This window comes from Lissotriton helveticus, chromosome 1_2 (genome assembly GCF_964261635.1).
Source record: "Lissotriton helveticus chromosome 1_2, aLisHel1.1, whole genome shotgun sequence".
In the NCBI taxonomy this organism is placed as follows: domain Eukaryota; kingdom Metazoa; phylum Chordata; class Amphibia; order Caudata; family Salamandridae; genus Lissotriton; species Lissotriton helveticus.
Window position 1 is genome coordinate 34,254,035 of NC_136058.1, and position 15,230 is coordinate 34,269,264.

Consider the following 15,230-nt stretch of genomic DNA (forward strand, 5'->3'; position numbering starts at 1 on the left):
CACAATAACTAGGAGTCCAAGGTACAGCACTGGTCATATCCAATTTACAAGTAAAACAGGAAAGGGAGGTCTCCTAATGTATACAATTCGGACAAGGAGAATAGAGATAAAGAACCTTGGGGGGTCCCAAAAGTTCAACTCTTGAAAGGATCCTACAATGAATAGCCTTAGCAGCTCAGAGTACCAAAAATAGATATGTGTACACTACTCCACAGTATTAATCACATCATGAAAAAGATTAAAAAACAAGATACAGTATTAAAATTCAGCAATTTATTACAGATTATTAAAATCGTTGATAAACGAATGCGAGGAGCCGTGAGGGGTGCAGGGAGGTCGATTGAAGAAACTAAGGTCAAAATTAAAAAAGACCAAGCTAAAGAAATCTGCGCGCTGGTAAAAATTGAAAGAATCCAGTCACGCTGTACCGTGGACGACATTGCCCTGAACTAAGGTGAGACTCTGGTCAAAAATACGGTGGCCCCCCTCCGGCGTGTTCCTCCCCACTGAGCACCTGAATACTACAGGAGTGTCAGACATGGTGTAGAAATGAGAACTACCTACTTTTGAGCTACTACCAATTAAAACGAAGCTTAAACGAATAAATAACTTGCAGAATTGTTTTGTCCTGAAGAAGGTGGTATTAAAAAATACCGAAACGCTGCGTCGACAACTGTAACAACCCTGCTTTTTGCACATTTCTGTACCAAATGGTTTTTAACTGATGATGTTATTTTAAAACTTGGCACTACATTGATGTTTTGTTGAACAATTTTAATAATCTGTAATAAATTGCTGAATTTTAATACTGTATCTTGTTTTTTAATCTTTTTCATGATGTGATTAATACTGTGGAGTAGTGTACACTTATCTATTTTTGGTACTCTGAGCTGCTAAGGCTATTCATTGTAGGATCCTTTCAAGAGTTGAACTTTTGGGACCCCCCCAAGGTTCTTCATATCCAATTTACACCAGTAACACAATAAGCCTAGTTTTTATGCGCAAAGTCCACCCACAAATAATGGAAAACAGAGTTGACAATAGACCACAACACCACGTCTGTATGACAGATGAAGGATCTATGTTGGGACAGAAAATGGAGGGTTCACAGAAGTACTTGATGATTTCATTAGGGACACTTTGATACTCAGGGTGAAAGGGAAGAGGGTGTGGTAGACACCGAGGAGATAACCAGGTTAGGAACCCAGCTCTGCAGTCATGCTCTTGGGGCCACATTGCACAGACAGATCTATCCCAGATACATGCCAGGTGTGAATCCTAACGTACTTTCCGGATTTTCACAGATGCACTCCCCCTTTAGTTTCTACAATGCCTCAGGTGTGTACACCACCTCAAATTTCCAGAGCTTCACGGTCTCCAATTCCAAGAGTAAATCCGTTGGGCGAGTTGAGTCTACTTACAGTTGGCTATCCAGAAAGCTAGCACTGAGCAGGAAAAGCTGAAGATAGCTCACTAGGAATAAGAGAAGAGGAGGCGGCAGAAACACTAGAAAGGGGCCTAGGAAAAGAAGCAGAGAGGAAGGAAGAAGAGGGAAAAAGGAAAGAGAAAGAGCTGGAGAGGGAAAAATAGCCATTGAAAGAAAAAGAAAAAAAAAAAAGCTTAGGATGGCAGCCATGACACTATCTGAGATAAGTGACTGCCTCTAGTTCAGGCCAGGTTGCGGCCAATGTTCCAAAAAATCTTGTGGATCTGTATGTGGAAGATCAGGACATCTTGGAATAGTTTAGGAGCTTGGAGATCGCTCGTTGGGCGCTGTCCTTGAATGAGATTTCTAATGCGCCTGCAATAATGGACATTTGACATTGGAAGGATGCCTGTGGCAGACCAGATGGTCTATGAGTGAAGGCAGGTAGCTCGTACTTGGAACAAATGTTTAGTGTACTAAATCAATTAAAAGAGTTTTTTATACAGCAGAAATGCTAAACTCACATCTGAATGTCCTAGTTATTATGTTTCCCACAGCTTGCTGCCAATTGTCAAAATTCCATTTGGATGGGCTAAGGGGCAAATAGGAGCTATTCGGCCCAATCCTGGTGGTCGACACATATTATGAGGTGTCTAATGCATCTGCATTAATGGGGCATTTGCCATTGGAAGAATGCCTGAGAAGACCAGATGGTCTATGAGTGAAGGAAGGCAGCTCATACTTGGAGCAAACTTTTAGTGTACTAAATCAAACAAAAGAATATTTGAATGTGTGCACAAATGTGATAATGAAGAAAAAGGTGGCTCAGTGAAATAAAATATTTGCCTACGATCACACAATTTGAGACCATTTTATGGTTCAAGTACATTAGAGTTAGGTCAAGTAGAATATTCAAGTTACTAGACCTGCAGGTCTAGTAAAATTTGTATATTTTTTCTAGGCCTGTGGAGTACCAAATTGAATTAGTGGAGACCGAGTTCAAGGGCAAGGTGGCCATGGTAGATGTTGGGGCAAGGGAAAAGCAAGGTGCTGGTTGTCTCTTGGGCAATGATCTGATCGCCCCTGGCTTGCTGCCATGATCAGAAGCTTGTATGGATTGGAGTATGTCAAGTCTCTAGGAGACTGGGAACAATCCCAAAATGTAGGGACCGGAACAAGGTAGTTTGCAGAAATGGGCAGACTCCATGAAAGCACGAGCCGTGGTGGTCATCTCTTTTGCAGCAGAGAAAGGGGACTATGATGCTCCTGAAGCAAACCAGGTGCTGGAGTATGGGCAGTTTCCGGAACGGCAGAGCTTGTTAGCTGCAGAGGAGCCTACCCTGGATGATTTCCGCAAAGCCCAGGAAGAGTGACTTACGCTGGCGGGATTTCTGAAGGAAGCCTAGGAGCAGGTCAGCAACAGAGTGGTTGAGAAGTACTATGTTGCCTGGGAGGATGGCCTTTTGTACAGTGATTGAAATAAAGAGGAGCCCCTTATGCACCCAGTGGGACTAGGGAACTTCAACAGTAGAATAAAAGAAATCCCATGGGGTAACTTTTCTATGTGTCAAATAGGTATGTTTCTCTAGATGACGATTTGTACTGTATCACATTCACTCCTTTCTATCAACATTCACCCCAACATAGGTTTTTGTGCCATATATATATATATATATAAAAAATCGGAGGGCAGATTACACCACATGTAACTCGAGGACAACACCACATGTAACTCGAGGACAACTATACAAAGTGAAAATTATACCACATTTATTTCATTAGATAAAAATTTAAATGCATCAATTTAAAAGAACTGAACATTCAGCTCGACATATCATATTAAAAACCAAAACAAAATCAAACAATTACATTCCATAATGATACTAATAATTAATACAGTGTAGCAGCAGAAGAGAGTTACAAGTACAGACCAATCTAATCAGTCTTGAAATTTAACACATCTATTATCAAGAAGATTTTACTAGCATTGCAAGATAAATTGTAAGTTTTTCTCCTTATTCCAACAATGCTGGGTAGATAGATTGTGTATGTTGTTAAAGCGTTGACGCGTTTCGATGGTTTTCCTACTTTATTCCATCTTTATCAAGACCAGTTAATAGCTCTCTTTTTACAATGGTTTCAAGTATTCACCTATAAAACATAATCACTATTAAAACTATATAATACAAACATGGCATATAGATCAATTAATCTAACTTTCAATGACATAAAATCATTATAACACTGTGTAGCTCAAACATGGCACATAGATCGATTGACGCAAATTTTTAATCTCACAGTTGCCTCTACAGGTACATCACAATATATGGTAGTAATATATTAACTAAACTTTCTATACCATCGCACTGCACGAATTGGTATTTGTCCTATTATATATGGCCCAATCACTAACATTCCTGCAGCGACTTGGTCGCAGTTTCATTGCACACTACCCCCCATCTTACATACTCAACTTGTGCTTGCTAGCGTGTTCTAATGAGCTGGCCATGGTATAGTATATTACCAATAATCAAATATACCTCACCTTGAAGACAAAGGGTTAATGGTCTTTGTATCCCTATGGCTTCTCTATTCCATTGAGGTATGGGCCATGCGATGTGTAAAGACTCGTTATTCAAATCAAGTTGAAATAACTCAAATCCCAGGGTTATTACAATCCCGGCAGGTTAATGCTAACACCAGCAGTCCAAATTTACAGTGTCAATAAAAGTTTACTCATACCGAGGGCCTTAGAATGAAACTAGAAGAAGATTTGTCAAAACTAGTCAAAATAATTTCCAAAACATGGTTTTATCAATGGAAGAACACATTTCCGGTTGCCAGCAAAATGCTTGGCCAAGGTAGGCCCAAACCTCTGCTATTTCCCGAAAATCTCTTAAGACACTATTGCAGCTTTAAAGGTTACTTCTAAAATCATTTATTCCTGCAGCCCTACTTTATTCGAAGCATTCCTTTAAAAATTTGACTGGTTGGTTTCTTTATTTCAGGTTTGCTCTCCATTTTCACCTTTTACTTTTTGGTTAATATATTATCTTCTGTTTGAACACACATTTCTTTAGACATTCATTTTTTTCTCTCAACTGCTGTTGACATGCTTTGAACATACCTCGTAACCACGCCACCTTATGCAGGAATAGCCTTTCGTTTAACTCGACTACATAAGCCAAGGACACGTCAAGAAGCTGTGGTTCTCCTCTTAGATGGATAAGATGAGCAGGAGACTTTACGGACATCATCATCCAACACAAAGATGAATCATGTAACAGAGAGAAGGGTTCTCATCAGGTAGTTTTCATTAGGGGAATGTTACTGTGACTGTATCCCGTGTAGCCTGAATCAGCCAATAGAGCAAGTCACAACGTATTTGATAAGTGCATGTGCTAGTGCTCTATAGTGTAATAAACTTAACTTTGTCGTAAGAAAAAAAAGTAGTCAGATATTGATTAACAAAGCACCCTCTATTCTTGCGTTCCAGTAAGTCAGTAAGGCCAGTTCTATGAGCAAATACAAAAGAAACAATGAGCTGAATATCGGAGATCAACTAGAAAGTAAAGAATAGTGATAATACTTCTGTGTTGTGATCCACTGTCTATGAGTTGTCAGAGATGAGGACTGATGAATCATTCTGATCACGAAAGACCTGCTGGGTAATAAGAGGTCCAAGCATTCAAACTGCTATTGCAGAGCAGCATCTTTTAGTACCGCTTTAGCAGACACTAGACTATAAAACATCAGGCCACTCAAGGGCAACACTACACGCAGATTAGTTACATAGCAGGCAGAAGAACAGAATGGGTGGCAACTAGGACTTTGTTCAGGACACACTTCTAGGTAGACTTTTGCGAGAAGGCAGGTGTGGTTGCTCTTGTCGAGGTTATTGTGTACTTATTCAGCTTATGAGAAATCACAGAATGTAGATGCCTTGTGCAGATCACTTTGGCTTCAAAACCAACTTGGGATATAATGTCTTTATATCAGCCATCGGCAGACTGCATAGTTTTGATATTAAATGAATAACAACAACCATGCCAGTTAGCAACTGTAAAGTAATGGCAAAATGCAGAAGCTTTGTATGGCGTATTTGACGATATGTTCCGAAAGCTGCAATTACATGCAAGCATGTTTATAAAAAGAAAGTTTCTCCATTAACCCCGCCCGAAAAATATCTCAACAGGATGCAACATGTTCAGAACCAGGTGGCCAACCTGTGTCACACGTGGAAAACTAGAGCACACACACCTTAAATTGAGCTACCGGCGGAGTCTGGGATAAAACGTAATGACACTGCAAAATGCTCAAAATCTTCTATAACAAGGACCCTGCGTAACAGCAGAAGGTGCATCCATGACCCACATCTGATGCTGAGAAACTGCCCCGAGAGAAGTACACACATCAAAAGGAAGAGAATGGGTCACTAGGAGACCAGGGCCCTATGCTTGAGGCACTCCATCATTTTGTAAAAGCTCAACCACACCACCTGCTCTTATCGGTAGGTGAGCCAAGGTAGGCCTACGCCAAATATCTTCAGTTTTCACCCGTTTAATTTAGATGTGTACGGATTAAAAAAGACAAAGAAAAGAAGGAAAAAAAAGCACAGTATCCAGCTAATTGAAGGATTGTTGCTGTTAGGCATAAAAACATATCAATTGTATATTTTCCTCTCCCATCGAAATAAATGAAGATTAAGAAAGTAGAAATGCGTCTAACAGACTCTAGTCAAGGTGAACTTCTAAGATTTGTCCCTTTCAGAATAAGCGCCAGGCCACTTGTGACTTTATTGTTATATTAATATAACTTTCTGAATCCTTTAAAGTGCAGATTTTCTTCAGAAATTGCTTTATTTGTTAGGTCAAGCCCCAGCCATTCATATTAACTAAGAGACTGCTCTCTTTTACTTAAGCAAAAATTCTGACTTTTTTTTTTTTAATACATGGTATGTGCTGGATTTCTTTTGAGGGAACTATGACGCTCTACATTTCATTTTGTATTCTTCTGCCCGTTTTTGAAGGAATTGCCTTCGATTTAGCTATCATAGTTCCAGAAAGACTTCTCACAAAGTGCTTGGTAGATGCACCACATAATAATACTTCGAAAGTCAAAGTCATTGATCAGTGTGTAGTAATGTTGTGTTTGAAAGATAACTATGCACTAACAATTTGCTGTTCCTGTACAACTCTAGAGATAACCACTGTGGCTGATCTGGAAACTCTGATCATGAAACCTGGGCTCAAAGCGGCATGTTAGTTAACTAGTCACCCAGACTGTGATAAGGGGAAAACGATTGTATGACGTTACAAGACATACTTTTACAACGCATACCTTTACAACGCATTTTTACAGCGCAACATCCATTACAACGCATGCCATTACAACAAACTTTTAAAAACTACCTTTACAACGCATTCCATTACATTGCATGTATGGTAAGTATTGGATAGTGTAGGGGTAAAAATTACTATTCTAACTTCAGGGGATGCAACAGTAGGGTAAGTGTTGGATAGTGTAGGGGTAAAAATTACTATTCTAACTCCAGGGGGTGCAACAGTAGGGTAAGTGTTATATAGTGTAAGGGTACTATGCGTTGTGATGGTATGCGTTGTAGTGTCATGCGTTGTAATGGATGTTGCGTAGTAAAAGTTTTGTTGTAATGGTAGTGTGTTGCGTTGTAAAGGTTGCTTCCCGGGGAAAATGGATTTAGCCCACTGTATTTCGCTTTCCGTAACTGCAAAATCTGCACGCATGTAGAAGCGATACAATTCAGAGTGAGCCCAAATCAAATGAAACATACGTGGTGTGCAGCTTAATAGACTAAAATATTGTAATATTATTGATCATTTGTGCATACTAAAAATGTATGCCCCTTGGTTTACTTGAGACGAAGTGTGTTTTGTTAAAAAAAAATTTAAAACGAAAGAAAACCTAAGTAAAGTTGGTAAAATAATAACTTTGAATAAGTTTTACTTATTGCAGAAATCTATGGCAATATTAAAATGAAACAAATGTCAGACATACTCAACTGTTCTTGAACTTTAAAGAAAGACGCCATGTTTTTTTTTATATGTAGCATGATTCACGTCTGCATGTCCCCTCACTTATGATGAATGGACCATTTGTTATCCACGTTAGCTAGTTCCCCAAACATGAGAATCATACAAACCAGAGTCACCTGTGGACTGTGTCTCAGTTAAGTTACCACCACGCTAAAGTACTAAAAGTAAAACTAAATCAACCTAGCACGCCTTTGACATCACCCACCAATGGGCCAGTAAGTCAATGTGCAAAGGAAACAGTCATGTAATGGGACTTCTGGTACTAGATCAAATCAGTTTAGCACATATTTCCACTTACTCACTCCCCTCCACACCCCCCGTGACCTCCCCAAAAAAGGTTCTTGTTCCTTATAACGTAAGCAACATGATAACGGAAATTCGAGAAAAGCACCAGGCCGTGTGTAACAGTACAGCAGGTACCATGCAATGATCAATAAAACGTGGCAGACTGAAACCCTCTGGAATACAAAGTGCAAAGTTAGCTGCCATTGCAGCTGTTTAATGGCCCAGTGACATCGGTGTCACCTTCAGCAAGCCATGGCTTGGTTTTTAGCAAAGAGCAATGTCAATATTACATGCAAGGTGCCAGGCTATAGAATATGCAACAGTCATTTGGCTAAAAATTCAGAAATGACTGGAGGTGTTACATATTATGTGGGGACACTTCGAAGTTGCCAGCTGTGAAGTATGACCAGTGACCGAACTGACATTGTTGAACCCAATTGCTTGGCATGTATCCCTTCTCTCCAGCTTTGTGTACTTTTCTGATGGCTTCAGGCAAGCTATTCATCGCAAAATGGCCACGTGGTTAAAGAAAAGAAAGGGATCACAGCCTACTCGGTCTTATTTAGCACAGTACTGTCCTAGAGCAGACGTCAAAAGTCAACACAACTCAATATATTATACTTGGCCTCCAGAATCAACAGGCAATCAAAAGAAACAACAAAGATACACTATGCCAGCAACCAAGCCAAGAGATCAATCTTTATGACAGTTATAGTTTTTACATTTCCCCACAAAACATAAGAGTTCCAAAGAAAATGTGTGTGATAACATCAGGAAAACAGGGAGCGAACAGGCAGCAATTACTTTATTTAAGGTGTGTTGCATTCTGCTTAAAGCATAAACAACAAAACTAATAGGCCCATTCAGTGCACGCTATAAACTTTAATTGCCACCTATTAAAAGTAAACATATTTTAATGTTGGTCAATATGAAGGCAGTTAAACAATATCCAACTCAGTGATACGTATTTGTTTTTATCGACATAAGTATTAAAGTTTGAGACAGTTGTCCAAGGACTAAGTCTTAAGTAGTTGTTTACATTTTAGATTAACCTGTTTAAATGTTTACAGAACCAGAAACGGGTCTTCCAGATATAATTATGAAGTCTGCCTAAACAAACCAATAAGTGTTACTTTGTTCTGCAGCACACGAAATTCCCGTCATAGTTAGCACAGGGTGATTCAGATCTACTGACATCTGAACCCAATTGACTACAGTAAGTGAACCAATGGCTTGCCAACATCACTGACGACTTGTCAATATCATACCGACTTGGCAATATCATGCCGAATTGGTCAACATCTACAGTGTTGCAGCAGGTGCCCTAACATCCACAGCAATTTTTCTAGCAAATACGCACGACCAGCCTAGATGCTGCAACGATAGTTAGGTGCTTACAGCTTCTGTGCCAGCTCCCCCTGCGACAGTCCTGTCCAGCTTGCCGCATTCCGCAGCCTTTTGCGGTCCGTCTATCTGCTGCCCTCATTTTGTGCCTCCTCTGCTTGCTTCATTTTGCCTTTCTGCTCATTTGTCTGCACTCCATTTTGCCTTTCTGCTTGTTTTTCTGCCCTGTTTTGTCTTCTGCTCGGTTTAGCATTTTCTACTTGTTTTTCTGCCCTGTTTTGCTTTTTCTACTCTTTTTCTTCCCTCTTCTGCTCTGTTTTGCCTTTTCTGCTTGTTTTTCTGCCCAGTTTGTCTTTACTGTTTTTCTACCTTCCCTCTCCCAGCCATTCACTCCTCCCACCACCCAGCGCCACGCCCTCCCCTGGACCAACTTAATGGAGGCATGCAGCGCGACCACCATTGACCAGGTCCTCATACAAAATCCCCATGTGACCGCTCTCCTGCCCAGCTTGCCCAGTCTGCTACCGGTCTACCTGCTGCCCCGTTTATGCCTCCGCTGCTTGTCTCGGGTACTGTTTCGCCTCTTTCTGCTCGTTCTTCCTGCCCTCTCTTTTGCCTCTTTCTGCTTGCTTTTCTGCCCTTTGTTTTGCCTTTTCTGCCTTCGTTTTGTCTTTTCTGCTTGTTTTTCTGCCCTCCATTTTGCCTTTTCTGCCTGCTTTTCTGGCTATTATGTTGCCCTCTTCTACTTTGTTGTGCCCTCTCTTCTACTCTGTTTTGCCTTTCTGCTCATTTTTTGCCCCGTTTTGCCTTTCTGCTTGTTTTTCCACCCTTGGTTTGGCCTTTTCTGCTCATTATTCTTCCTTCTGTGTGGCCCTCTTCTGCTGTTTTGCCTTTTCTGCCTTCCATTTTGCCTTTTATGCTTCTTTTTCTGCCCTCTGTTTTGCCTTTATATGCTCGTTTCTTCCCATCGTTTCCTCACGACCAGGCTTTTTGACAGACCTTCCACCTCAGCGCCCGATAACACCAGGGGTGACCGTGCCACGCTCTCGAAATGCTGATTGATTTATGTCAATATGATAAGAAGGCAATCTTAAGATCACAGGTTCGAGCCTTATTTCTTATCTAAGCGATGATGCCAATTGAAGGTCGCTTGACAAGTATGCTGTAGAACAATGCGTTTTATAAAGTTATAAATGCTTGTTCTCAAAGCAAACAAGAACCAGCTTGTTGGCAGTAACTCACAGCGTGCAACAGATACATTTGCCCCAAACTAAACTTCTAACCCACTCGTAGTTTTACGTGGTCACTTGTGCGCTAGTTAAAACTACATATATTGAACTTGAAGCCAAATTTCCCTCCCTTTGCTTTAGTAATCTCGAAAAAAAATCGATTTAGCAGCAGCAGATTAATTCTGCGGTTAAAACGTTAAAAGCTATGACAGGACAATGGGGATGACGTCGCCGACCTTTGCCCTAGTAACGCACGAGACAGGCCTTGAAGTCTTCAGGCACAGAGGTCAAATTAAAAATTAAAGTAGCACTCAGAAACGGAAGATTGTGTGATAGTAGTGCCAAGTGCGATTGAGAGAGACACCCCTTCCCTGAACTCTACGCTCACCCTCCTTACCCTGCCACTCGCTCTCAGTGCCATAGCTGCAGCTCCTGTACTGTACCCTGCAGTCCGCTTACTTCGTATGTGAAACTAGACGATGCCGCTACATGGATAGGAGACCCCGCCCTTTTGGTTTCTGACACCCCCCATAAGAGACAGAGTGGGCGGGCTTGTGCAATGTGATCACCTACCAGCTCCTTGCACTCAAGATGGCAGACTCAGAGGGGACTGCTCTCGTTTTTCACACGGAGACGAGCATTGAAAGCGGTGGGAAACGTTTTGCTATAAATAGAAAATACAGCATTACAGAAAACCCATTAAAATACTGATTTGTCCTTTTGCACAGTTTTTATATAATACATTCATCATAAAAGGTTTTCATTTTTAAATCATAATTCACGAGTGATCAGTGAAAACGGTAGATATTATTTGTGAAAGTGCGTTTTAAACTGGTATTGTGTTGACCTAATAATGTATTTGTTTCTGTTCTAAGATGGCCGCACATCGATCGAGTTAAGGGCGGAGCATTCACTTCTTGCCAACTAGGGAAGACAGTGGGCGACATTTTTGGTGTGGAACTCTTTAAGTTTTTAATCTTCTGCGGTTGTCACTCATGTGAATTGTTAAAATATAAAAAAGTAAACAGTTTTATCGTGCTTCCCCCCCCCGAAAATATGTAAGTTTGATACAGGTCTTGAAGAGTCTGTACATAGTTGATGTTCTCTTTAAGAGCTGCTATAATTTTTGAAGTGAAAATTGGGTTATGGAAACACATAACATAGCCTTAGTATATTTAAAAAAAAAAATCTTCATTTAATGCGATTTTATATTGCACAAACATTACCTGAAGGTGTCAGAGCACTTTACAAAAGAACCAGTTGCGTTACATAAGGACTTTGGATTACATAAACTACATAAGATATACAAACAGAAAATATTGCAAATGTACAAGGTGTAAAGTCACTCAAGGAAGAGATAAAACAGGAAAAAATTGCACATGTACAAGTTGAAAATCACTCAAGGAAGAGATACAAACAGATAAACTCTAAAATCACATAGGAATGGTAGTAAGTACAAAAGCCTACTACATATACTAGTGGTTAGAGTTCTAAATATACAAATAGTAAATTCACACAGGGTTACATTTTAACAGCAAATAGGCTTGGACAATTATATAATACATATTTACATATACATATATATTTAAGGCCGTCCAGCAAAAAGAGAAAAACGATCAGGAGTCCTGAGGGAAGAAGGAACGAAACAAAGGTCAGACATAATGGTGGGTCCGAGTATAGACGGAAACCATACAAATTTTTTTTTTAAAGAGGGAAGCACAAAAGTCACCTAAGTCAAGAATCCAAAAGAAGAACACAGAGAGCAGGATTCCATTGAGTAGAGTCAGAGGGGGGACGCAGCATAAGAAAGTGTAGTGTAGCTCCTATCTTCCCAATAGGCTCTGCGCATTGGAATAGTACCTACAGCAGTAAAGGCCTAGGCCAGACGTTAACTAGGTCTACTACTGTCGATACTAGACTTAATTTTTGGGTTTGCCAGCTAAGCTCAGAGTTCGCTAGAAACTTTCTCGAATGTTCAGGAAAGAATTACCTCCCCTGATTAAACAAGAAGGGATTTAGTTTCTGACAACCATAGAACATGACAACTTTGCTCTCCCCTAATCAAGAGTCAATCTCAAGAGTCGTGTGAGCACAAGGCAATTATTTTACTCAGTCAGTACGTGCATTCTTAGTCTCATCAGAATGTAGAGAAAAGGAAGAGACGGGCGTGTTCAATAAAAAGGTGTTATTTATTGATCAGTCTCTTTTCTCATACATGAGAAATGGATCGATATTATTGCAATACTTATAGTTAAGTAAAGTGCATACATTAAAAGCAATAGTATAAAATAATACTGTAAAAACATTGATATGGTTTCTGAGCCATATGATGTTTAAGATGATTAAAATATATTTGCATACACATATACATTTGACTAAACGTACTCAACTGGTGTTTCTAAATACGCCTACCCCGTGTACCTGACCTAAGTCTATTGCGTGGGCGGGAATAGAAAGTTACAGTTTAAGTTAAGTTTGTTTTTGCCAAGTGAATAACTAAAGAATTCTCTGTGAGGGGTTATTCAGTTCTGTACCTGGAAGTTAGGATGAATGAGGAATGGTATCTCTTTCTCTGCTCTCGATATTCCAGGCTGCCTGCGAGGGCTGCCCAGAAGCGCCGGTGCTGGGTCTCTCGGCTTGAGATAGCAGCGCGTCTCTCAGCGCGTCAGGAAGGCGGGGCTGCTGCCAGCGGGGTCTGCTTCTGCTCTCGGCTTCGGCAAGGGTGGCTGCTCCGTCTTGTCACCACGCGTGTGTTTGCATAGGGCAAGGTCGGCAATATTTATACCTTAAAGGTGCCGAGATTGACGTAAGGATGGACATAGGTACGTCAATAAAGATGTCATACGACTTGCTCGTTAGCACATTCTTTACTAAAGTTCTCTGTGAAATCAAAACAATGGCCGCACGGATTATCCAGGTTGTCATAGGTTTGATTTGTTATGAGAACGTCGTATGCCTTATCAGGGGCTGGAGGAATGTCGCTTGTCTAATTAGATCTCAAGCGTTATGACCTAATCAGATAACACGTTCCTGTGCCGTAGTGTGACTGCGTCAGATAACGGTATCTGCATCTTGGGGGTTTTCTTGCCTCATGGGCTGACTGTTAGTTAACTTGATAGTTAGTTTAACCAGAATAGGGTCAGGAATAGGGGGACTGATTCAGAACCTATAGAAATACACGACACCCACTCCACGCTAACTATGGTCATATCTACTAATCTATGCATAGTATAACATAGTACAACATACTATAGAGTATAGTGTATACCTTACCACCCCAAAATACATAAATGCATTTCGAAATTTTCAAATATACTGAAAAATTGCAGTCATATATATTGTATGCACTTAAGCTATGAATTAAATGCAAAAGTAAACACGCATTGTTATGCATTATTGCTTTTTGGTATATGAGAAATACACATGAAATGGCTCTTAATATGGCTATACAGAAAGGAAGTTCGAGACCATTTCATCACATAATAAAAATATTTGTGAACATACCAGCGGGCAGCTAAAGTCTATATAAAGTATCTAAAAATAGAAATCTTAGTTCTCTAGGAATAGTTTCTTACTTTAAGCAGAAGATCAGTGTCCCGGAAAAAAAATATATAGAAAAATATTTTAGTGGCTTGCTGAAAAAATTGCTGTCCGTGAACTGGATTATAATTGTTCATGTGACTTTATTTTTAAAGTTGAAGGCCGAATTCAGGGAACGCCGTGTGCGAGTTTACTCAAAAGTCTCTATTTCTGTTCCGGAGAGAACATCATATCATTCAGGCTTTCGAAAAAACTGTCAACAGCTTCATGGGAAAGTTCCACTAAGTCGGAAATAGGGGTAACCATGCATTCGTGCGCATGATTGTTTCCATTGACATTCTGATTCGCATTGCTGACAGAAGGTCGTACCTGTTCGATGCTGCTTTCATCTTGAACTTCACTACCCTTCAATCGTAGTGGTGAAGATTCCAGGAATGCCGTCATCAGGATTGGCAGCCTTTGAGGGCAGCACAAAGCGTGAACCTTGGTAGGAACCAACAGTGTATCTGCATCCACCGGCGCATCCGATTGTAGCGTCAGACAGGTGTCTAACACGCATTCTTCTCCGCATAGCAGACACCTTAGTACAGGTAAAACACACCTTTGCCACATTGGTCGAAATGATAGAAACCAAGTCATGTTTAGGTCTCTAAGCCGGGAGAGTCCCAGGATTTTTGATATCCGGTCCCGGTATCCAATGGCTAGGATCGTATCTTCCATTGTCGCGAGAGTTTGATCTGTGACATGGGTTGCCATAACGAAAAATAAGGACTAGGAATAGGATTCCTGCAATTAGTCCCAGGATCAGTGGTAGTCCGCCAAAAATCGAATGGACGAAATCTGGAAAAATACCCAGTATGGCTTTGAATGGTGTTAATGCCATCGAAAATACTGTCTTAAATACCTTTGAGACCCCTGTGGTATCAGAAATATTTAAGATTTCGCTCAGGATTTCCGCGAAATGTACGGGGGAATTGGTTGATAATAATGTATGTATCTCTGCAGTCGTCCTTGCGACTTGTAGATCATACGTTTCTTTTGATGACGTGAGCCTTGTAGGCGTCTGAAGAAGCACTGTTTTCATTCTGCTTAAAGTGTCTATTCGAATAGAAGTAATTTTCAAACTGGGCCATGCCCTTGCCTCCCTGTCTGGAAAGGAGCTGGGGAACAAAGAACGTCCACAGCACTTGACCTTCGCCGTTGTAGTTACTAGATAAGGAGTCCCGGGCATAAGACTGCAATATCTGCGGTCTACAATAAGAATGTAACTCCCATTATAGAGTCTTTGAAAGAATGGTTCTATTTCAGTTGCAGGTGCGCCTTGCTGGGGGTTTG

General features: G+C 40.6%; 1 protein-coding gene across 2 annotated transcripts in view; it reads right to left on the bottom strand.

The window, feature by feature from the left end:
* ACADM (acyl-CoA dehydrogenase medium chain) overlaps nucleotides 1-10,907 on the bottom strand; it is a 227,167-nt gene extending 216,260 nt beyond the window's left edge. The window contains exon 1 of one of the 2 annotated variants that reach the window (XM_078668541.1): nucleotides 10,753-10,907. In XM_078668541.1, coding sequence (XP_078524667.1) covers nucleotides 10,753-10,776 — 24 coding nt within the window. In that variant the 5' untranslated portion in view covers nucleotides 10,777-10,907. Of the gene's footprint in view, nucleotides 1-10,743 lie in introns of both variants that reach the window. The other variant, XM_078668536.1, reaches the window with a different exon arrangement.
* Between the last annotated feature and the right edge of the window lie 4,323 nt (nucleotides 10,908-15,230).